General features: G+C 40.4%; 2 protein-coding genes across 4 annotated transcripts; both read left to right on the top strand.

Annotated features, from left to right (window-relative positions):
* Positions 1-1243: 1243 nt before the first annotated feature.
* LOC101467158 (globoside alpha-1,3-N-acetylgalactosaminyltransferase 1) lies at positions 1244-4580 on the top strand. Of its 3 annotated transcripts, XM_076883849.1 has the most exons (4): positions 1244-1613; positions 1888-1953; positions 2238-3152; positions 4053-4580. In XM_076883849.1, coding segments are annotated over exons 1-4 (1017 nt in total). In that variant the 5' UTR covers positions 1244-1579; the 3' UTR covers positions 4055-4580. The 3 variants fall into 3 exon arrangements, with proteins under 3 accessions (XP_076739964.1, XP_004545297.2, XP_004545298.2); XM_004545240.5 differs by lacking the exon at positions 4053-4580 and having other exon boundaries at positions 1245-1613; positions 2238-3825; XM_004545241.5 differs by lacking the exon at positions 4053-4580 and having other exon boundaries at positions 1245-1613; positions 1891-1953; positions 2238-3825.
* Positions 4581-7372: 2792 nt separating this feature from the next.
* ell2 (elongation factor for RNA polymerase II 2) lies at positions 7373-21456 on the top strand. The gene is made up of 12 exons (XM_004545239.4): positions 7373-7686; positions 10637-10684; positions 11183-11307; positions 11422-11585; positions 13839-14098; positions 14361-14485; positions 15169-15247; positions 15348-16011; positions 16489-16561; positions 17082-17253; positions 17810-17854; positions 18965-21456. Exons 1-12 carry the CDS (start codon positions 7555-7557, stop codon positions 19079-19081), a joined length of 2004 nt encoding a protein of 667 aa, XP_004545296.1. The 5' UTR covers positions 7373-7554; the 3' UTR covers positions 19082-21456.
* Positions 21457-23028: the final 1572 nt, after the last annotated feature.

The following is a 23028-nucleotide window of genomic DNA, read 5'->3' on the forward strand; positions in this document are numbered from 1 at the left end:
TACTTTATGAAATCTAGAAATCAACATTATTGAACACATGAATCACAATTTCAAGGAGGAACTAAAAGCACTGAATTTATTGCCATGTGATTGCGTGCAGCTGAATAACTGTTGAGTGTACGACTACATTGATATTTTGTCCAGAAAGACAAGCAGTGGGTGCAGATTAACCAGCGGATGCACTTTGGATTTTTCTGAAAAGCTTCTCTTTTTGAGGCTCAAAATGAACATTCATATTTTTCTTAATGGAAGTAAATTTAAGCCATACAATGCTAACACTCACTTAGCCATGTTCTGTAAAGAACAGTATTGCTATTTATAGAACATGACTAAATCTGCTGTTTAATCCACAAACCTTCTAAAACCTTCCAATAGTTGATTTATCAATTTATTGTCATATAATTGTGGTTTCCTGAGACTAGAGACTCTGGAATCCCCTAGCTTGTCTTTTAGCACTAGAACTTGCATAAGCAGCTTTTACATTAAAAACTGGTAGAGGCATTTATGATACCCAGAAAATAAATAACTAAAATAAATTAGTGTAGTGTTGCTTAGTCTTCTGTGATCCTGAACTTATAAGTGATCATATCTCAGTGTAGGGACCAAAGCCCTGCATTGACACCTCGCACTGAAATTACAACTTGCTGAGAATAGAAAATCTGAAGGAAATGAGATTTTCATGCACTGTCTGTCTAAAATCTACAATTTCTTTTAAATTAAATAGAAGTACTAATTGTCCTAATAAGTTCTATTTTGTTAATTTGCACTGAAATGGGGCCACTGAGCTGCATATGTACACTGTCCAGATGTGTTTTAAACCTCATAAACATGCATTAAACCCATAAACATTCAAATATTTGCTTCAGTTACTTTATAATAACCCTCTTTAATTGCTTTTTTTTTCATGTGAGAGTGACAATGTTTTGTCTTATTGTATGATACTTGTTGCAACAATGCAACAAGCAGTTAGAGCAGCTTCTGTCACTGGATTTGATATTGAATAGTGCCACCTTGTGGAGCAGAAGGAGAAAGGATAAGGAAAAAATGCCTGATGCCTGCTGTATGACTTATCTGTGCAAATCTTGAGATTTAAAAATGAATTTGAGGAAGTTGTCCTTCTATTTTGAGTATCCTGTACTGTCTAAACAGAGGGGAAGAAGGAAAGAAGTGTGGGTGTAACACTACCTTTTAATGGTTTTCTTGCCCTGTTATGTCTTACTCTCCTCCCCTCATCTCCTCCCATTTCCCTCTTTTCCCTTCACATCTGGCTACTTTGGTTTTTCTCCAGAAGTGAATACTGCAAAAAGCCTGAAGAAGAATGTGAGAGGGGGGAGATGAAGAAAGGTATGTGAAGAAAAAGGAGAGGAAAATATTATAAACGCAGCGAGAGAAAAATACAAACCATAGGGAAGATGTGGGAAAACTGACCCCGAAAAAAAGTCCTGGTGGAAAAACAGTGAGTTAAACAGTAGATTTCCAGGAAGAGACAGAGTGAGCAACAGAGAAACACAAACAGAGGAGCAAAAAAATAGTGCCTTCGGGAAAGGCTCTGCGTGTTTTACCACCAGCAGGTCACAGTATGGCACTGTTCCCTTTCTGCAAGGCGTCATCAGGTTAGTGCAATATCTATGACCACTGCTCCACCTCTTCGACTGATGTCAAATCTGGTTGTTTACGCCTGATTGATTTGTGCTGTATTTATGTACGCTAAAACTGGATTACTTTTAAGATGAAGAGACTCACATTGAATCAAGCAGAAAGAAGAACAGACATAAAAAACTTGCAGTTTTTTAAACCTATCATGCGATACAGAAAAATGTTAGTTTTATCTCGTGCAGTCCCATGTAATGTCAGTCTTTCTTTGCATCTGTGTGTTTGCCTTTCAAGCAGGACCAATCAGAGTGAGCAGAATACAACTAGTCCTGTGCTGTTTTCTCCTGTCTCTTATCATATGTAAGTGTACAGAATAATGTGTTCTGTTCTACCCCTTTGTGTCACTGCATACACCTAGAAGAGTACACAGTAAAAAACCTCAGCTGAGTCATGTGCTCAGTAAAACACACGCTTTTAATTAATTTCCACAGAAAAATGTTTATTTTTTTGCTTTTGGCTTCACTTGGGACAGATTGCTATGAATCATCTCCTCCAAATATTTTGCGCATAGTACAAGTTACAAAGTAGAAGTATATAAGATCAGTTTGCACTGCACAAATAAGCGTCTGGTGTTTCCTCCTCAGACTACCTTCATGGCAGCAGAGCTGCTGCCAGAGTGCACCCAGCTCACCCTATATTTCATCCCTTGGAAATGGACAGGGGGAGAAAAGTGACAGACATGGAGGTGCACAAGGGAGCAGAATCGCAGACTCCTGCAGAGACGCCATGGGGTGCTCCCTTGGTGTGGGGTGACAGCCGCCACTCGGCATCGTGCAGGGCTAAATTTGCACAACGGGAAATGCGCATTGGTCTGCTGGCCTTTGTGGTGGGGACTTATGCCCAGTTCATCAGGCGTTTCCTGTACTCGGCTGAAACCTACTTTCTTCCTGGTCAAGTAGTCACATACTACATCCTCACAGATAATCCCCGCTCTCTGGATCCCCCCGTCAAGCTGGGGCCTGAACGAGAGATGAAGGTGGTTCCTATTGCCGAGCTGCCCGGGTGGGAAAGGCTGGCTCATCGTCGAATGACCCTTCTTGGTGATGCCATCCGAAAATCAATTGACAGTGAGACTGATTACATCTTCTGTGCTGATGTTGACCAGGAGTTTGTTGCTCCTGTTAGAGCGGAAATCCTTGGAGACCTGGTGGCTACACTGCACCCAGAACTCTATGGGATGCCAAGAAATGCTTTCCCTTATGAGGATGATGAAGGCTCATCAGCTTACGTGGAGGAGGATGAAGGAGACTTTTACTACACCTCTGAGTTTTATGGCGGGGCGGTATCTGAGATGTACAAACTTGCTCTCGCTTGTTCTTTGCTCATTCTTCAGGACCACGCTGATGGGATAACAGCCAGGGGCCTAGAGGAGAGCTACCTGAACCGATACCTGATTGACCACAGGCCGACCTGCGTGCTGTCCCCAGAGTACAGCTGGTGGGATTCTGACCTGTCTGCTCAAGTGCCTGTACATAGGCTGCTGTCCTTGGGAAGGCAATGTGAGTCTTATAATGATAAGCAGAGAGAAGAACACAAATGTTGATTTTTTTTTAAATGAAAAAAAAAGACCCATAAATCTACACAGAGGACTGTTTCTATTGTTATATCTGACTGTGCTGTTATGACAGGACAGATGATGGAAAGAAAAGATAACGGAGGGGCACATACTGCAGTTAACGTCACAATTTCCATTTAACTGTTTGTTCTATAGGCCAATAAATGCAGCCTGCAATCACACCAGAGCAAACTGCGCAATCTGCACTGAATTAAAGATCCATTTGGGGGAACGATCCCCTGCACCTCCTATCTCTGCCAGAGCAGACAAAAAGAAATTGACCTGTCTCTTTAAAAGGAAAGTCCTGTCTACTCCATTAATGTCAGCCTCAGAGATACTGCTCCATTGGCTTTGTGGTCAGCAGCGATAAGAGTCAACAGAGTAAGTGCACTCTTTTCCCCACAGTGGCCAATCATTAACGAGAAGAGCTGCTGTTTCAAGGTTTTTAAAGACCAGGTGGCTGAAAATGGACACAACAGGATGCTGTCTGCCCAGATTGCACGTGTCTAAATTTGAGCTTTGTGAGAGTAAATGTTTTTGAAAATGTTTCAGGATGTACTGAATAGTTTCCACTATAAGCTGGTTTATGACTTGGAGTAAAAAGCAAACTCAAACGACCTGATGGTGGTTGTTTTGTGTTGTCTGTGCCTTGGCCTTTCTCGCTCTCTCTCATTCACACACACACACACACACACACACACACACACACACACACACACACACACACACACACACGCGCGCACAAACATACACCCACATTCTCACTTTGCTTTCTTTTCCATGTGTGCTGTGTTTTAATGGGAGGCTTAAACAGCAGCAGATGTTTTCTTCTCACTGCCAACAGAATCTGTCCTCGGGGCCAGACCGCCACGTGGAGTGAAGTTGAAGGTGGATTTCAAATAATCCTGCAATACAAGCCATCACGGCTTGCTACCTGCATGTTTTTTGACTCATTACTGGTATTCAAATTGGAACAGAATTACTCAGTGGACTTTCTGTCTCATAACACCCTGCTTTCACATATCGACAAATGCACAGAACACAAAGTGATTTCCGTGTGCAGAGTTCCTCAACATCTGGGGCTAGTTTCACTAAGACAGACTGACTGTGCCTTACATCTAAGTAGTCAAATTAATGTACTGAGAAAAAAAAAACATCTTGAGTATTTTTTTTTATCTTTTTTGAAGCCACTATCACTGTGGCTGTTACAATGGAAACCTATTTCTTCTTTGGCTATAAAAAGGGGGAAAGACATGGATTTTATGAATCTGTATTTCTTTAATTAGATCAGCAGTCACCAGAACTATAGATCAGCCTGTGAAACCACTCCCTTGCTTTGAACACCTGCTTTGAAAACCTTTGTTACCAACAGTATAAAGGGTATGTTGCTTAGTTTACCTTTATTCTGTCAGTCTGATCCATGATCAGTGCCCCTTTTTCATTCCACTATGCAAAGCAGGTTAAAGCAGGTTTAGTGGTGGTCAAAGAGAGCATATTTCCAGGAGCAGCATAACCTAAAGCAAAAAAGAGACAACACAGAAATCAGTGATGTGAGAAGATATTAATCTGAATATCAAATCTTACTTTGCTGACAGATAAATCTGTTGTGCTGGATGAATAGGACAAGGGTGATTCCTTCAATTCTTATTATATAGAATAGGGTTCAAACTCATATACTTCCTTGAGTGGGCTGTACACAAATGCAAAATTACCTGTTGAAATGTTAAAGAGTCATCAGTGGCTTGAATTTCTTTGGCTTCCCTTATTTCAATGTAAAACAGGCTTTGATCAGTTATCTCTAAAATGACTTTGGTGAGTGGCTTAATGGTGAAGTATGAGGTTACTCTTGCTGTATACCATTCCTGCACATTTTTATTGCAGGGATAGCCTGGGAAGTGTGCATAAATAATAATAATAATGGACTGCATTTACAGAGCGCTTTTCAAGAACCTCAAAGTGCTGTACAATTCCATTATTCATTCATTCTCACATTCACACACTGGTGGAGGCAAGCTACAGTTGTAGCCACGTCTGCCCTTATTAAATAAATAAATAAATATTATTTATTTATTTAAAGACTAAATAAATAAATAATACAGCTAAATAATTGACATGTGTGATTTGGTATCCACATTGTATCCACATAAACAGACATGTGAAACCAAGAGGCCGTTTGAAGCCTACAGCTCACCCCGCCTACACGTGTCTGTGCTAAAGGAGAAATCTTGAAGCATCTGGATAAAATCCAGTCCAGGATGTTGCTATGAGGCACTGTACCTCTGCCTGCCTATTAGTCTCAACTACAGTTCACTGAAGAAGTAGGTTAAAGTGTCGGAGAACACCGGTGATGATGGTGCAACAAAATCTTTCACATATAAAAATTAGAGCTTTAACAGCTTAGGTCTCCAGGTGGAGAAATACTTCATTTTGTTGAAATGATATTCCAACAGGCCGAGGCAAGTTATACATGATGTCGAAGAGCATCACACTAACCAGCAGCTGGAGAATGAACAAGCTTGCAGTTTATGTGATCTATTAGCTTCTCTGCAACAAAAGCTGTTGATACTTTTATACGCAGCTTTTGAAAGAAAACACATTGTCCACACTATTGGCAGTGTTTATAGAAAGTGTGATAAATAGTTCCAAGCACTAACAATATTGCACTACTTCTTAAAATATAACCACAGACACAACAGCATGACAGAAGCTGATACTTCTCGTTCACATTAATGTATATGAAAACTCTGTGGAGTTTAATGTGTGTTAACATACTGGATGGAGTTTTCTTCATTATTGATATAGTAAAAGAACATGTAAGAAGGAGTATTCAAAGGCTGAGGAATCATACCTCTAAATGTAAACCCTTTGATCTAAGTAGAATAAGTGCATCTTCATCACTCTTCAGACTCCACTCACTAAAACCTCTGTTTGGCATCAAAACTGAAGCCTGACTGGTCAAATCATGCATTCATTAATATCAACACTCAGCTCAGTTTAAACTGTTTTTGTGCTCCAGGTAACAAACTTAAGCATCACGTGTTTAATGTTTAACCTGAAAACAATGGGTGTGTAATTTTTAGGTATTCCTAAGCTTCTACCAGGCGACACTTGACACCTCTGTAAACACAGAAGCTTTAAAATCAAGGAGTCCTATCTTTGTTTAATTGTTTGCACACCAGGCAACCCATCAGATAAAGTAGAGCACGACTTGAGTTGAAACGACCTCACACTTCATATTTGCATGTATTTGATCCAAGAGAAGCCACAGAACAGGTTATGTAATGCTTATGAAGTACAGCTTTCCTCCCAGCCAGGGTTGTGTTTCACTATTGTCAAGCAGATAAAGGTAGCTTACAGTCAGTGGTATTAATGAGCACACTGTTGAAATCATGTTTAAATAAACTTTATATGTGCATATGTTTTCTAGAGAAATGAAAAGAGTTACTTTGTCAGTGCGCTGATGTATAAGTTCTCAATATGTTTGTGCGTGTGTGTGTTTGTGTGTGGGCATGCATGCAAGTGTGTGTAACTACTCAAGGGGAAGGGTGGGGTAAAGAGCCATGATAATCTGCTTGATTCACACAAGCCTTTCCCCACCCTGCCTGGGGCTAAGCCAATAATCACCATTCCAGGGGACTGACACTGGGAGATAGTCGTCCAGCTTACAGGGGGGTGAAAACTTGTGCTGATGTTATCTTATATGCCATATCATTAAAGGCACCATATAAAATACTATCAAGCTATAGGCCAGTATGGGTGTTTATAGTTCAGAGAGGTCCAAAAGTAACTGAAATTCAGGATAACAGTGGTAAAAAACTTATTTGAAAGGAAAGGTACTTGTTGTAGACTGTATGTTGCTCCAGCAGCTACCTTTCACAGTTTCGGCAGGTTAGAATCAGTTTCACCGTGTCAGCAAAACACAGCAGGCAGAGGAAGAATGCGCAGCTGAAAGAGGTTATTGGCTTACACAGAAGGGGGATTACTAACTAGTAATTTTTCCTCTTATAGTAATAAGCAATTCCTGCAGTCTCGTTTTATTAAACATATAGCAAGATACAGCTGTGAATTAGGCTGCTAATCATATCTAAGTTATAGAAGAAATGCTTAATATATTATTAATGCCCAAAAGTCTTAAAAAAAAAACATATATATCTTTACGACGTACTTAAAAGTCGCTGTGGTAAAAGTTGAAGAAGGAAAAAATAGCAAGCTGACAAGTGAAGACATACAGAGGTGTGAGTCCTGAGGGCAGTAAGCGTAATCCCTCCCCGTCAGAGTGCGAACAGTGAGCTTGGACTGCTAAATGCTCCAGCCTTCAGAGGGACGATGGTGGAGGGCTGGTAAAGATGGCGGCGCTCTCCGTGGATGGGAGATACGGATTAAATTGTGGCCAACAAAGCGCAGAAAGAGTCACTGTATTACATGTAAAGTTAACCGAGACAGCACTGAGGGCGATAGAGACCTACCAAAACTGTACGGTGAGTAAAACGCCGTGTATTTCAAGAATAAGGACTCAAACTGACACTGCTCGGATCAGCTAGGAAGTCCCAACTGCCACGCATAGCTAAAAGCTACAAAGTTAGCTAAGCTGTTGACAGAGCGAGTTTCAGCTGGGTTTTTTGATCACATTAGTTGGGTGTCGTGAAAGTAATCAACGGCAGAAGATAAATGAGACCTTGGTCTTATATTCTAGCCAGGTTTTACGAACTGACAAATATGATTTAACGTAAAAACCTGTTGGTTGAGCTGGACGCTGATTAGCTAACGCTAGCTCTACGTTATTATGTTGTGCTGACCAACCTAGTCCATTTTTTTTCTTGCCAAACTAATGTTGCTTACCAAATTAGGAAAGTGGTAGGCTCATATCGACGAATACACTAGACAAGCTTCATGAGCATAGCGTTTTAACATTAAAATATTAAATCGCAGTCAAGTAACCTGAACTTTTTTTTCGACGACGTTATATATTAAGAGCAGGAGTGGAAACATAGCAATAAATGAGTGATAATCTAACTTTGATCACAGGTTCGTGCCGTTTGAAGCATGTCGATGACTGGTTAGCTTGCCATATGTTTAGATTTAGCCAGCTGGCAAAACCTAACAAAAACCTGGCAGGGATATGGAGCTCCTAGTCAGGCTCGCCCTTTTTTAACTGTTTAACTTTGTTATAATCTGTTGCAGTCCAACACTAGCTAGAGATACAACTGAGCAAGCATCTCCAAGGTTTTCATAGGACAAATATTTATTTATTGAGTTTCTTTCTTTCTCTCTTTCTTAATTCATTCAATATATATCTTTTTCTAGTTGGCATCAAGCTTCACTGAGAAGAATGAGCCAGCATTTATAAATATGTCTAATACAAGACCTTAAAAAAATGAAAGGAAAGCAAGAAGAACAGCTTATTTTTGTCCTTTTCTTTTTTTTTTCTTTTTTTTTTTTGCATTAATGTAATGTATTTCCATACTCTTTCTGAACTAATTCAAGCCAGTGTGCTGTAACACAAAGTAGTGCTTTTAAAACTACTGTTTGCTCTGGATCACTGCATGCCTGTGCCGATTAAATATAACTTGTTAATCTTGAACCGTACGAATGGTGTAATCTTGTTGAGGTGAATGCAGGTGGACTAATCTGAACCTCTGCAGTCTTGAATAAGGAGGCCTAAAGCCAGGTTACCTGACTTTTCTCTGCCAACAACAACGCTGTTACGTAACACACTGGCCAGGTCTAGGTCTCCACTCAGGGATGATACATTATAGCTTGCTAGTAGGCTATAGTGTGCTGAGGTTTCTGAGACTTTATCATTTTATTGCATATACACTTACCTGTCCGTCTGCCAGCCACACATTGTATACATTCTTGTATGATAAGCTTTGGCTTATTGTCAGCCCCGTGAGAATTCCTCTTGCAAATATATGTGTTTATAAAATGTGGATATAAAGCAAAATCCAAAATGATTATTCACACGGTTTTGTGACAGCTGGCAGGCTGCGTTATCACTTAGTTGAGGGAATTCTTTTGTGACAGCCCGTGCTACAACCTTATTGGATGTGGTAATGTTGGTCTGTTCTCTGCACTGAACAGCAGCCTGCAATCTCTTGCTGACTGAGCAGCCAAAAACTGCCTGCTTTTTGTTTCTCTCTCCCTCTCGGTAATGTGTGCTGTAGCTAACCCAGTCATCGAACTCTGGAAGCCGGCTATCTTTGTCTTTCTGTGGTGATGTGAAATGTGATCAGAACGGTGCGAGTGGGGGGAGGAGGGAGTATGGCTTGGAGTAGCACAGCTTTTACAACCATGACATATTTATTTCAATGTTTAAAAAAAAAAAAAAGTGCCCATTTTATCCAGTCACCTACTTCTTGAGTCGCTTTAGGAAGACTCAGCAACGTGGAGAATCTGTTAAAATGCGCATACCTCCCACTCAGACTAGTTCACAAGTCTAGCTGACTGGTTCTTCTGTGTACTTAAGCCGGGTGAAGAAACTGGGAGTCATGTGCTTCTCCCAGCTTATTGTATACCGCTGAAGAGCAGCCACCACATATTTGTGGCTGTCACTCTTATTTCAAGTAGCCACTGGCACAAATGTAAATAAAAGAGATTTAGAAATCTACTATTTAAAAATATCTGGTTTGTTTTTAGTGTCAAAACAAATCATTTCACCTACCACTTAAAGACACAGGTCATTTTGATTTATATAGCCTCTCTCTCTCGCTCTCTCTCTCTCTCTCTCTCTCTCTCTCTCTCTCTCTCGGCCCTCAGGTAAAGATTGTCTTTAAGTGGCTCGCTGAGCATTATATGCTGCAAATCACCCATGGCTTCAGAAAAAAACATGCAAGCTGTCCATACAAGGAAAACTGCAATAATTGGGTGACTGTTTAAATAGCTCTGGCCAGACCGATGTGCTTTGAGCTTTGGAAATGTGAGGCTTCACACTATTTGTCTGATAATTTACTGACCAAACAACCAGTTGGTTAATTGGTGAAATAATCTGAAGATCAGCAGCAGCACTGCATCAGACACAGCGCTGTTAACAAGTTCCCAGTTGCGTGATTGACAGGGATTATCTTTGCTGTGCTGCCTCTTCATTTTTTTCTCTTTTGCATCATGAATACTGATTATGACCTAGTTACTTGCTCTCCCACAGACAAAGAAGGCACGTGCTCGTCAGATATCAGCTGGCTGTCAGCTATAGTCCTAGCAGCATGTTTTTAAATGTAGCCTTTAAACAAACATGCAGAGCAAGTGGTTAAGCATTCAGCATTTGTCTGCATTATGATGGAAGCATGTTATAGGAGGACTGGGAGTAAAGTGTAGTGTAGATTCTAGGCCTTTATTTTCTGTTTTGTTTTTTGTTTTTTAATGCTTATTTATGTCTGTATATATTTTTTGTTTCAGGGGTTAAAGTATATGTGTGTTTCCCATTATTTGCAGAATGTTCCTTCTCTGCGGCCAACGATACAGTTCAAGGGACTACAAGGGGTAAGTCCAACAAGGAAAACAAAAAACCTGGTTGTATTTTAGGTTGTGAGTCTTGCATTAACTGATAAAAATAAGCTTGCCAGTTGTATTCATTGATCCTAAAATCAGTAAAACCACTTAACAATTTCTGGCATTAACTCATTTTAGCACTTGTAATAAAATATAAATTCAATACAAAATGGCCAATTTAATGATTTTAATGATTCAAACGGAATTGTTTATAAAGCAAGATCATTTCTTTTTTTCTTTTTTAATGTGTGTTTTCCTCTGATGTTCCTCTCGATAAAATATCAAGTTAATAATTGGTTCATATATATTTTTGTATGATGTATGTACTCCATAATGGCATGGCTCACCTCCCATTAGATGATAAGAACTTGGGTTGTCCTGTTTCCTCGTAACTCTTAAATTGTTCACATCATCCTCTATAGCTCTACTGCTGAATACACTGTTATACTGTTTGTGTTATACTTAATATGTATGTGAATTATTTGACAGCGCATTAAGATTCCCAAGAGTGACTCTTCTTCAGACGCCTTCCACAATTTTGAATTCTATCTGTCTAATGTGGGCAAGGACAACCCTCAGGGAAGCTTCGAGTGCATCCATCAGTATGCGTCGAGGTAGTGTTAATAGCTGGTCAGCTGAATCAACTGTTACTTTCTTACCACACGTTGCTGGAAGGTAATCCCTCTCTTGCATTACATTTCTCCTCCACACTCCCTCTTTGTCTCTAGCTCAGGGGCCTCACACCTGGCATTGTTGGCGACAGTACACGACAAGGTCACAGTGTGTGCCACCAATGACTCCTACCAGGTGACCCGGGAGCGCATGACCCAGGCTGTGGAGGACACACGAGAACGTGGGACCAAAGTCATCAAGCCTGGTGGTCAGTACAGAGGTAAGACCCTTCCTACAATCTCGCTTATTTCCCACTGCCGCAGTCAAAGGGCGGTGTGGATCCCACATGTCACCATGGCTTTACAACCCCTCTTCTCTCTTTTCAAACTCTGCCTCTTTTGAGAGCCTGAATAGGTGAAAGCTGACAGACTAACTCTATTCAAAGCCATTATTGCGACTGACTAAGCTATTTTGCCGTCTCAGTTTTTTCCAGATTAGGAGTCTGTCTGATAATGACAAATGGTGGCAGATAAAGCTAATGCTGTTTTAGTAATGCATAGCTTGCCACATAGTACACGCTTTACTTTTGTTTTATTGTGTTTAACATTTATCTTTTCAACAAATTATGTCTTCATGTTTTCCTTACACATGAGGGATGTATAGTTGTTACAGTGTTTTATATACAGATAGCTGTTGCTCTTAAACTTGCTGCATGTTTAGAATGACTGCTGGTACATGCAGCTAATCTAGGCCTACATTAGGTATTCCCTGCTTTTCAGATGTCTGACAACAAAAAAAGAATGCGTAAAATTCAAATACTTTGGCTTATGCAACGTTAAAAGATAGTTTGACTGATCACAGAGAGTTGATACTCAGCAATGTAACCAGACTGCATTCACAGGCCGCGCCTGGGTGCCAGCAAATTTAAGAAGACAACTTTGTTGTCTTCATCTTCTACAGTAATCAAGTATTTTAAATTTCACTATAACCCACGGTAAAGAGCTGTTGCCCTTTTCTGTATTTATTTTAAGTTTTCTGATCTCTATCCTGATCTGAATTGTGATGAAATTTTGTTGCTTGCCAAAAAAGAAAAGGAGGGCAAAGTATATCTGTCCCATTTCACTATAGAAATCGCTACAAATCCCAGTTTGTGGTTTAAATGTCATTATTTTCACACATACAAGTAAGCATTTAAAAATGTACACTATTTACTGTAGATGTAGTCTAAAAGCCTTTTATTTTTCTGAGCCCTGGGGATATATTTGTATATTTGCATGTACTGTCACATAGAAACTGGGAATCGAGATGATGTACAGAAAAGGGGGTGGGTCAGTCGTTTGTAGCACCTGGTTTGAAGTAAGTATCATATTTACAGATGTGCCAGGGGCCTTTAGATTCTTGTTTTCGCAGGCTTTTTGTTTCAGATAGCAGCCTCTAACTTTCCCTAATCTTTGTCTGCCTTCTGCAGTCGCATTTAAAAGCAGTAACTCTTAATAAATGTACAGATGGTCTGTACAGAATATCTCTTTCTGAAGAAGAAAAATGTGATGCAAAAGCATTACGCCTGCTAGAATCTGTCACTGATCTCTGTCACTGTTTGCGAGTCTTTTTCCTTTTCTTTGACGAGGAGGGAGGGGAGGAGTTTTTCCTTTCTCTTCCTTTCCCTAACCTTAATCTTTTAAAGAGCTTTAGAATTTCATAATGACCATGAAGAGGTATACAGGGAAGTGTTGACACCATGATTAAGCACATTGCTCAGTAATAAGGTTTCTCTGGCTTTAACGTCAACACTTTAAAATGGGTTCTCTAAGCTGCTTAGTGTAGTTATGTAGTTTGGTATGGTCAGTTTTCTTGCCACATACACTTTCACTGGAAATGGCATTAACATCAGACCATATTGTCACTGGTTTCAAAAACTGAAATCGTGAATGTCACTGACATAACAAAAGCACTCATTGTGTCTCTTATATTCTGTGGTTACAGTTCCTAATGTCAGTTTGAAATAAGGTTTGACTTGAGCAGCTCAGCTTCTTTGGTCTTCCTACATGCCATTGACACTCTCACATGATTTCCTCTCAGAAAGGTTCAACCCATGTGTAGGTGACCAAATCCTGGTTAATGTCATTCACATACAGCAGTGGAGGATTTAGCCTACTGTAATCCATTAGTGAACACAGGTAAAAGAGTATTATGGTATAAGTTATTCCTGGTCCTTTAATATACCTTTAAAAAAAAATATATATATATATATCCCCATCCCCAGTCCATAGGTCTGGCATAGATCCATTTAGCCTAAGCACATTGCCAGGATTGTAATACACTGGTGGAAACCCTGATCCATTTCTTTAAGCTCTCACTATTATAATCATTGGATCAGTCCTAATGTATGTGTAATGTAGATGCAATTGACACCCACTTTTAATAAGAGATGTTAATCAGAAGTTCTTATCTGTCAGCGTAAAATAATCATCTGTGATGAGCCAGTCTGCCGAGAAGAGAAGTCGTAACTTTCCATTTTCCTTCTGTTTTGCAGGAAAGCAAGTACATATCCGTAAGCCTGCACTATCCACCCCAGAAGTGGTCCCAGAGCGTAAACGCTCCACACCCATCAACCCAGCCAACACTATTCGTAAGTGCCTTTCCAATAACCCTGTATCGCAGCGGCCGTTCAGAGACCGCATCATTCATCTGCTGGCACTCAGGCCCTACAAGAAGCTGGAAGTGCTAGCACGTTTGCAGCGTGACGGTATCAACCAGAAGGATCGCAACTCATTGGGGACCGCCCTGCAGCAGGTATTTCCCAACAGGAGAGTTGCATGAGTTTGAACAGATTTGTCTGTTTAAGAAGGCTAACAAGATTGTTGCTTGCAGATCTGCCTGATGAAATCCTGCTCACTTTATTAATGCTTCATTCATGAGAAATGAGACTGTTAGTCGTTGAACAGTATTTACATACACAGATGTTTAGCCAGCACAGGATGTACGAAGTATCTATACCAGTATTCCTGCTGCCACAACTTAACTTTGAAACTCTGTGTGTTTCTATGCAAATTAGGTGGCAAACCTGAATCCCAAAGACAATGCATATTCTCTGAAGGACTACATATACCGTGACGTCCAGCGAGACTGGCCTGGTTACTCAGAAGATGAGAAGTCTCAGATTGACCGGATCCTGACTCGGTACACAAGCAGCCAGTTCAGCTTTTTATTCTGATTAATTTTGAGTTGCCTTTGATTAAATTAAAAGCAGTCGATATATTGAAAGGAAATGTACAGAACGGTAGGATGTGAAATACAGAGCAGAGATCCTCATGCTTGAATAGAAGCATCAGTCATTTGGTCACATGGCAAAAGACCCAAAATATAGCCTCAATTATGCTCCTAAATGGTCTCCTGCTTGCCTGTAGTGATAAAGCATTTGTTCTTTATGGTGTGTAATTGGGCTAACACTGTTTACACTTTAAGCAGAAGTGGTTTTACATACATGAGCACAGTTTCCAAAAGAACGAATGAAACGCTGAAACTCATGAGAGAGTGAAGAAAACACACTGTTCTGTTATCTTGGTGTGTGGCTACAGCCTGCAGTACATGCTATAGCTTCTATGAAAACATCAACACTGTTTAGACTAGCTTGTGGTACGGTTTATTTTGACATTAGCTACACTACAGATTTGTGTTTTAGAGCCATTTCTTCTCCTTCTTGTGTTGTGGCATTGGAAAAATGTAAATTAAGCCTCATGAATATGACCAATCCACATTTTTAGCAGGTCTTAGTGTAATGATGGTTGAAGGCTACCCTCTAAGTTGCCCTTTCTTGCCACTTAGACTGTTCCCCACTGATAACACTGTCTTTTCTTCAATAGCAAATTAGGTCTTCCTAATGAGATAACTGCAACCTCATCCAGTGGTTCTCCCAAAGACAGCGCTCCCACATCGCCTCAGGTACCTGAACAAAAATTCTCTAAAGCTCAACCCATGGTGTTATATGATTTTTCAGACTAAATTCTGTGGTTGGTTTCATTGGGGGGGGGGGTTTTGGCAGAAGCGTCAGCCAGACTTTGATTTCATTGATCCTTTGGCACCGAAGAAAGCCCGCATCTCCCACCTCAGTAATCGAGGGCCAGCCGCATCCTCCTCGGATCGCCTTGAGGACGAGGGCAGCCTCAGCTCTAAACGCTCATCCCTACCCTCCAATGTCACCTCAGGCCCTCCCACTCATCTCCCCATCTCATCCCACCCACCTGCCCCCTCTCACCAGCAGCCTAGCCCAGCTTCTAACACCAACTCACCAAGCACCCCAGAGGGCTGTGGCACCCAGGACCTGCCCGTGGACCAGAGTTCCTCCTGCAGAGATCCTTCACCCAAGTCCTTTTCGTCCAATAGATCCCTGCAGGATCGCTATCAGCATCCTAACCCCGGTCCCAGACCATCCCCCAGCCCTCCGCCTTGCACCTCACTCACAGTTACCTCCACTGTCATTTCTAGCCCTCCCTTGTCCAGCATCACCAGTAAGAAGGTTAAAAAGAAGTCTAAGAAGCACAAAGACAAGGATCGAGAAAGGGAGAAAGGGAAGCGAAAGGAAAGAGATGGCAGTAGTTCTCATGGTGTTGTGGAGCAGGCTGTAGAAAGTCATAGAGCCAAGAAGAGGCAGAGCCCTGATGAAGAGACCAGGAGAGTTATCAGCAAAAGTTCTCACAAAGATCAAGGTGCGTTTCTGAATCTCTTGTATGGACCGCTGAATCAGATACCTGCAGTTCTGGAAAATTTATGTTGTCACTTTAACTCAGAAAACAGGACAACAACCTTTACATTACAGGCCTCCATTTCTTTGCAGCAGCCTTTGCTTTTTCAGCAGCTGCACCACTGATTTCATGAGAAAAATGGGTTTGTCTTTTCCTATAAAAGCAGTGCATGTCTGTCCATCAGTACCTTTCGGTCCTGATTATATTGAATGAAAAATCCTGTGCTGTGGGTTAATGTCATCATGCAACAAACATTTACATTACTGTTGAAACATCAGGGATCAACTAAAAGAGACCTGTTCATATTCTTTACATCAGAACAAGATGGTTAAAAATAAAATCCTGTTGTTAGACAGTTTTCCATCATAGCAGCGGTGCTTATGTTTAATGTTCATTATAAATTCTGCACTTAGATTCTTGCATATTGCTGTCTCTCCTCAGACTCTTCAGACAAAGAGAGGCCAGTCCAATCCACTGAATTTTCATCCAAAATAGATACACCTGACTATATCCTGTAAGTAACTGTTATAATTCTAAAAGGGTCCATTATCAACAGTCTTTTTTTTTTTCTTTTTTTTTTTAAATTTCCTCTTTTCTCACCACAAATTGTGAAACAATTGCAAAAGAGGATGTTTTGAACAAACACAAGTGAATTAGAGTAGACAAGAATTAGGACACGTGAAATGCTGCTGTAAACACAGATGTGTTTCAGTGTGCATGCTAGTATTCTTTGTTCATTGCTGTACAAGGACTGTTTTGTACTTTCCACATCAGTGGTAATGAGTTCAGGGAATATCTTATCCGTAGCACATTTGAAATGGAGAAGTGCAACAGATGTTGAACTTCCCATATGTCTATAAATGGCATGACCTTTTCAAAGGTGCATTCAGAATAAATAAAGTTTGGAAAGAGCATGTTCATAGTCCAGTGCTGGTATTGGTGTTGTCTGTAACAGCTCTTTCTGGATTGAAATTTCAAATTAAAACTTACTTTGTCACCACTTTAAAATGGATCTAATTTTCCTTTGTTTACAGGAAGTACACAGCATTGGTGTCCCTCGACCAGCGGCAAAGCTACAAGGACGATTTCAATGCAGAGTATGACGAGTACCGCCTGTTGCATGGACGCGTGGAGAACATCACCCGCCGCTTTACCCAGTTGGACGCCCAGTGTCGGAAGTTGGCCCCTGGCACCAAAGAGCATCAGGTCATATTGAAACTTTTTGCTTGGATACATTTTCGATGATGCTGGTGATGACTGCAGAAAGACCACAATCATAGAAATGTGACACAGGCTGTTCTCTCTCTTAATGTGTGTTTTAATCATTTTCTACATTATTATACATTTGTGGTCCTGTTGGCTGTGACAGAATATAATGAAGTCTTTGGCCTTTAACCATTCACAACTGGCTCTTTGTATACTGCTGTCAAACAAACAGGAGGCAGTAATGATGGACAGCTTATTCATAATCAACAAAAAGTAATAGTGTTGTCAAAGTTTCACAGCTGCTCCTCAATCCAGAGACACCTGCAACCAGCAGGCGACAGACATTTGTTTAGAGTGCTAATAGTTTCATTCTGTGCTTTGGTTCAGGGTCCTGCTTTTTGTCCCCAGCTATCAGAGCTTTTGTTTTTTATTTCCTTAAAGTAAATGTAGGTGGGTCAGTATTTCATTTATCTACAAAAAGTGAAAGAACACGTGTTTGTAATGTTTATACATGACGTCCATTGGGAACAACTAATGACTTTAATCATCTTTACAGAAGGTGCAAGAAGAAATAGTGAAAGAGTACAAAAAGATCAAACAAGTAAGTTACACAGGCTGTCATCATTTTAAGTCTTTGTGTGCATTTCTGCCTTTTCCCCTGATATAACCTAAAAACAATGTGAATTCTATAACCAAGTTCTATAACCAACTTTTTTGAATGTTTGTTGCATTAAGTTTGGCCAAAATGTTGTCACACTCCATAATCACGCTCATTCTTAAGATCTGAATTAGACACACTACGCATATATGTACTGGTGGCAGGGTGGTATGTGCACACCTGTGTAAATGACACGGTGTTTTAACTGATGTGAAAAGGTGCATTAACGTTAAATATTAAATCCTTCAAATATTAGTGCAGTATTGTTGCTTTATATTCCATGTGCATAAAAATTATTACATAATTGGACATGTGCAGAAGCTCTTTCTGTCCTAAGACCATTCGGAACTGTGAACTTATTAGAGTTTAGAGCCTGATTATTTCTTTGACTCCTCTTTTGCATACCAATCAACTCAATATGGCTATAAAATGTATTAAAGCAGGCTAAATATGAATGGTCACAAATACCGGTAAGGAATGGCAGCTGTGAGAAAGTGCTGAAGTCATGACGGCATGCTGAGATAACTTAACTTCTGAGCAGGAAGACAAAGCACCTCCTCATGGATTTGTATAGGAATGTCAGGCATGTTTAGCTAGTGCAGGCAACGGTAGTGCACTGTTTCCTTTTTGCTGTGTTTGTTCATGAACAAGGTGTCAAAGGAGAGCTTTCTGAAGCGAACTCTCTGCCAATTCTTAACAAAAGTGCCTGAAGTATGCAGAGTAAAATCCGGATAAACTGGAATTGTGGTCAGTGAAGCAAAACAGACAAATGTCCACAGTAAAGTTAAACATTTTCATCACAACTTTTAACCTTTTTAGTGTTTCTTGAAAGATGCCCTAAAAGTCTCATAATCTGAAGTGCTCTGTAAGGAAGAGTGCATGCCACGATTGGTCAGAAAATAACAGAGCATTAGCAGGTTGACTTCTTTTATTTTAAGGATGAACAAAATGTGTAATTTGTTCTGCACTTTAAAAAATCAAACCGAGTGCAGCTGAACTGACATTTTCTTTTTTTCCCCCCTTTAAAAAAAAAAAAAAAAAAAAAAAAAATAGCACAGCCCCAACTACCACAAAGAGAAACTGCGCTGCGAGTACCTGCACAACAAGCTGGCCCACATCAAGCGGCTCATAGCTGATTTTGACCAGCGCAGAGCCCAGGCCTGGTCCTGAGGGCACAGTAGAGAACAGCTTCACTCATCAGTATTGAGAATGGAGGGTCAAACCAAGAGCATCTGTCCAGCTGTCTCTTAGCTATTGAGACCCCTTCAGTTGCTGCCTTCGCAACAGCTCCTTCCCCTACTTTCCTTACCATTTTTCCTTCTCCTGTTTTCTTGCTTCATTCCTCCTTTTCTTTTTGACCTTTGATTCCACAGGCTTCATTGGTGCCTGCAATCCTGCTTTTCGACTTTACCCATCAATCCTTTGCTTTTGCAGTATTTTTTTTTTTCTTCTTCTTCTCCTGTGGATTTGACACCACTGGACCAGTGGAAGGGGCTGTCTGCATGTGTGAGCGGGTTTGTCTCTAACTTTTGAAGGACTTTCTCTTCAGACAAAAGTATTTTTGAGCATCAGATATAATATTAACATGTATTTAAGTAAAACAAAAAAGAGGGAGATCTATTTATTTTGTGACTCGTAGTGCAAAGTAAGAGTCTGCAAATGATATATTGTTTAATTTTGTTTTTTAAACAATGCAAAAAAAAAAAATACCACAGGCCTTATGTGTTTTGACTTTGTGAAGCCATTTTGAACGCAGATCCATCTGTCATCTCATCTGACAAAGATGCCTGTCTTGCCTCATTTCCTCTCATCACTTCAAACGGCAGTGGATAACCACACTTCAATAAATTGCTGCCGAAGCTGAATTTGAAGCTGAAGAGGAAGGAAATGAGACAGGAAGAAGAAATCACTTGAGCTGATTAAGAAGCAACAGTTTGTGTGCATGGGTTGTGAATTTAATTGCAATGATGAAATGGTGTTGAACGTTGGCGTAAGCCAACCCCTCCCCCCACCCTGTCAGTAGGGGGCAGTATTTCCCACACCAAACTATTTAATGTTCACAGTGCATTATGTATGCCTTAAGGTGTTTACATTCGGAAATGTCGAGCTGGGGCTTGGAGTCCACTGGCTGTACAAAGGAACTACAACTGCCTAGAAACAGGTGTGTGTGTGTGTGTGTGTGAGAGAGAGAGCGGGCGGGTGGGTGGGTGGTGTGCAGATGTCAGTGATCGAGAGAGGAAGGGATGTAAAGTCTGGAAGGAGTGTTACAAATTGTGAGTGTAGTTGTATGGATGTGTATTATGTTGAATGAAAGGAAAAATAGAAATGTGGAGAAGAAATGAAGAAATATAGAAAACAAACAAAAAAAAAGCTGCTATAATGTTTAAAACCGGCCAGGAACACTCAGGATCGACCTGGCTGGAGTAAGAGTACCTGATCCTACCTGAAGAAAGAAGGAAGATCCTTATTTGGTTCTTCTCTAGACCCTGCAAAGGAATAACCCCCCCCCCCCCCCCCCTCCCCCTTCCTCCCAACCTCTCGAGCTTTATCCAGCGGCAAACAGGTTTTGTTTTTTTGTTTTTAAAGGTTTGAAACGAAGCAAAATGTTATCATCCACCAGAGGACTTCTCTGTATTATGATGTCAGTGCGTTTGATTCTCAGTTGGAGCTCCACACAGCAATGAAAGGTGTGAGTTGGAGCATTTCTTTTTCAACATGGATACAGATTTGGATGAATGGCTTCTATGAAATTATTTCAATGAGGGAAATTTTATTTACTAAGTTGTTTTAGAATGTTTGCCAAAAAATGTAATTGCCTTTTGTTTCTTTGGTCATGCTTCCATGGAGTCAAATTTCTGATTGGGGCTAATGTTGAGAAGTCATTGATTATGCGATGTCTCTCTTTCACTGAAATAAAACTTCCTTAAATGTAGGGATGTAAAAGAGGAACTTTGTCATTGTGCTGTTGACGTGTGAAATATTTCGCAGACAAGAGTCTGTACTTTGTTTTGGGGGGGCACTGTTTATTTTCATTTCCCACAAAAATGAATATTGTTCTGTCCTGTTTTTCATTATATGTGATTGTGGCATTCTGTCAGATAGTCAGTCTCTGCAGTAGACTGGCTCTTTGGGTTGGTTGTCAGAATCAATTTGGGTTTATAGCAAACTCTCCTTAACTTTTTATTTTGGACAGATAATTAGCACTTGTATCTACAAGGTGTCACAACAACAGAAAAATGTCCATCCCGCTGTGGGGGAAAGGGCTGGTATTTGTACTGTTTTTCCTGGTTGTGATAATTTCCCAGAATTAAGAGCTACAAAGGGCTACTTCACATAACTTCCCTGTAAGAGCTAATTCAGAATATAATGAACAAACAGTATATGAATCAGTGTGGAGGGGTTTAGTAAGGAATACCGAGGAAGTTTTAGATTTCCCAGCAATGTTTAAACAAGAAGCCACAAGTCCATTCTGAAAGAAATCTGATTCTGCCCATCTGAAAATGTACAAGACATTTCAATAAAAATCAACACAGTTTTACCTGAAAGATGTTTCGCTTCCTTTTTTAAAAAAATTTTTTTCCCCCCCTTTTAATCACAAAATATAGTTATTATTAAATCGTGTTGGGATTGTTTTTTGTTTGTTTTACAAAGGCTTGTATGCAAAAGACAATTAAAAGTAGAGAGATGTATAGTACAAAGACTTAAGAGTGGGTTAGTAATTAAAAGGTACTTAAATATAACTTTTTCTAATGGCATCAGAGAGTGGCTTCATAGGAATGAGATCCAAGCTAGCTGGCAGTAATCCAGTGTTTCAAAATTCAATTTCAATGAGAGGTACAACTAACGTTAAAATATCCTGTGACCTGTCACACGTATTTTAATAAGATTGGTTTTCAGAAACGAAATAACGGTTATATGAGCAGACATAGCTGGACTGGCCATCGGGCATACCGGGCATTTGCCCGGTGGGCCGCTGGCGATTTTTTTTTTTTTTTTTGGAAGGGTATAAATAATGAAAGGTGTTGGATTGGCCAGTTGGTCATGATCGACTCTGGGCTGGACCAATTACAGCCGAGGAGGTCGGATGCACCCTCCCCCTTGTTTAGCAATCTTATAGACGAACTAAAGAAAATGGAGAACAAAAAAAGGAAAGAAGGTGCAGAAAAAATTAGGACCAAAAAGAAACGAGCCCTTCAGGCAGACGCTGCCAAATGTGTAAAAAATAACTGAATTGTTTGGCGGTAGCTATGGCATAGCTTCCACAGATTTAGCAACATCAGCAAGTGGTGGAGGCCAGCAGGTGGATAAGGGAAAGGGGAGGCAAGAGGAGGAGAGACCGAGGCGGCCGCCGGTCATAGTGGCAGAGGAACTGAACTTCAGGCAAGAAGTTATGACCTGCTGTCTGTGTCAGATATAAACCAAGTTTAGTTGTAGTTTGTTTTCGTTGTGCTGACTTTTTACAGGCGCTTAGAATAACTGGTACTGCGTACTAGCTAGCATGATGGAGTTTATATACTGCTGGGCGGGTGCTATGAAGTTACTGATAGTAAATTTTATTTTATGCTTTAGGTTAGTTTCTCAAACTCCTCAAAATCTTAACAAATTGTGCCAATCCTTACATGTTGCACCAGGCTGATTTATCATCTAAAGTGGAGAAGTCTGTGACAGGAGAGCAGCAGAGAGAGATGGAGAGATGACTTCATGTCATCCATGAGGGATGCATTTGACATATGTTTCACATATTATAGCCCAACAAGTTACTCATAGCAATTTAAATACCAGCAATCAGTTTTTGGCAGACTTTTTGGCACAACACCGGCTATTGCAGTTAATAATACAACAGCTTCTTGCCATTTTTTGTGTTTCTTTTTATCGCTGTGTAACTGAGCTCAATGGAAAGCCTGCATGCGCTAGTACCTCTTGCCACAAGTTCCCAGAATCCTTTGCGGTTTTACCCCTGAATGACGTCACATTTTTGGTGGGCCGGTCTCTAGTCAAAATGCCCGGGCCGATTTTTTGTCCCAGTCCAGCCCTGTGAGCAGATGCCTACTACTAATGTCTGCAAGCAATGAACACAAGGTAGAACATGAGTTATCTGATACTAGTGTCCTGGTTAC

This window comes from Maylandia zebra, linkage group LG5, assembly GCF_041146795.1.
Source record: "Maylandia zebra isolate NMK-2024a linkage group LG5, Mzebra_GT3a, whole genome shotgun sequence".
Lineage (NCBI taxonomy): Eukaryota > Metazoa > Chordata > Actinopteri > Cichliformes > Cichlidae > Maylandia > Maylandia zebra.

Excerpts from the sequence above, each read along its gene's own strand:
- LOC101467158 (XM_004545240.5), top strand. The coding sequence starts at position 1,580 with ATGGCACTGTTCCCTTTCTGCAAGGCGTCATCAG. Across the intron at positions 1,614-1,887 it reads TTTCTGCAAGGCGTCATCAG|CAGGACCAATCAGAGTGAGC; the intron begins GTTAGTGCAATA and ends TTGCCTTTCAAG. Across the intron at positions 1,954-2,237 it reads TCTCCTGTCTCTTATCATAT|ACTACCTTCATGGCAGCAGA; the intron begins GTAAGTGTACAG and ends TTTCCTCCTCAG.
- ell2 (XM_004545239.4), top strand. The coding sequence starts at position 7,555 with ATGGCGGCGCTCTCCGTGGATGGGAGATACGGATTAAATTGTGGCCAA. Across the intron at positions 14,486-15,168 it reads ATTGACCGGATCCTGACTCG|CAAATTAGGTCTTCCTAATG; the intron begins GTACACAAGCAG and ends TTTCTTCAATAG. Across the intron at positions 17,855-18,964 it reads AGTACAAAAAGATCAAACAA|CACAGCCCCAACTACCACAA; the intron begins GTAAGTTACACA and ends AAAAAAAAATAG.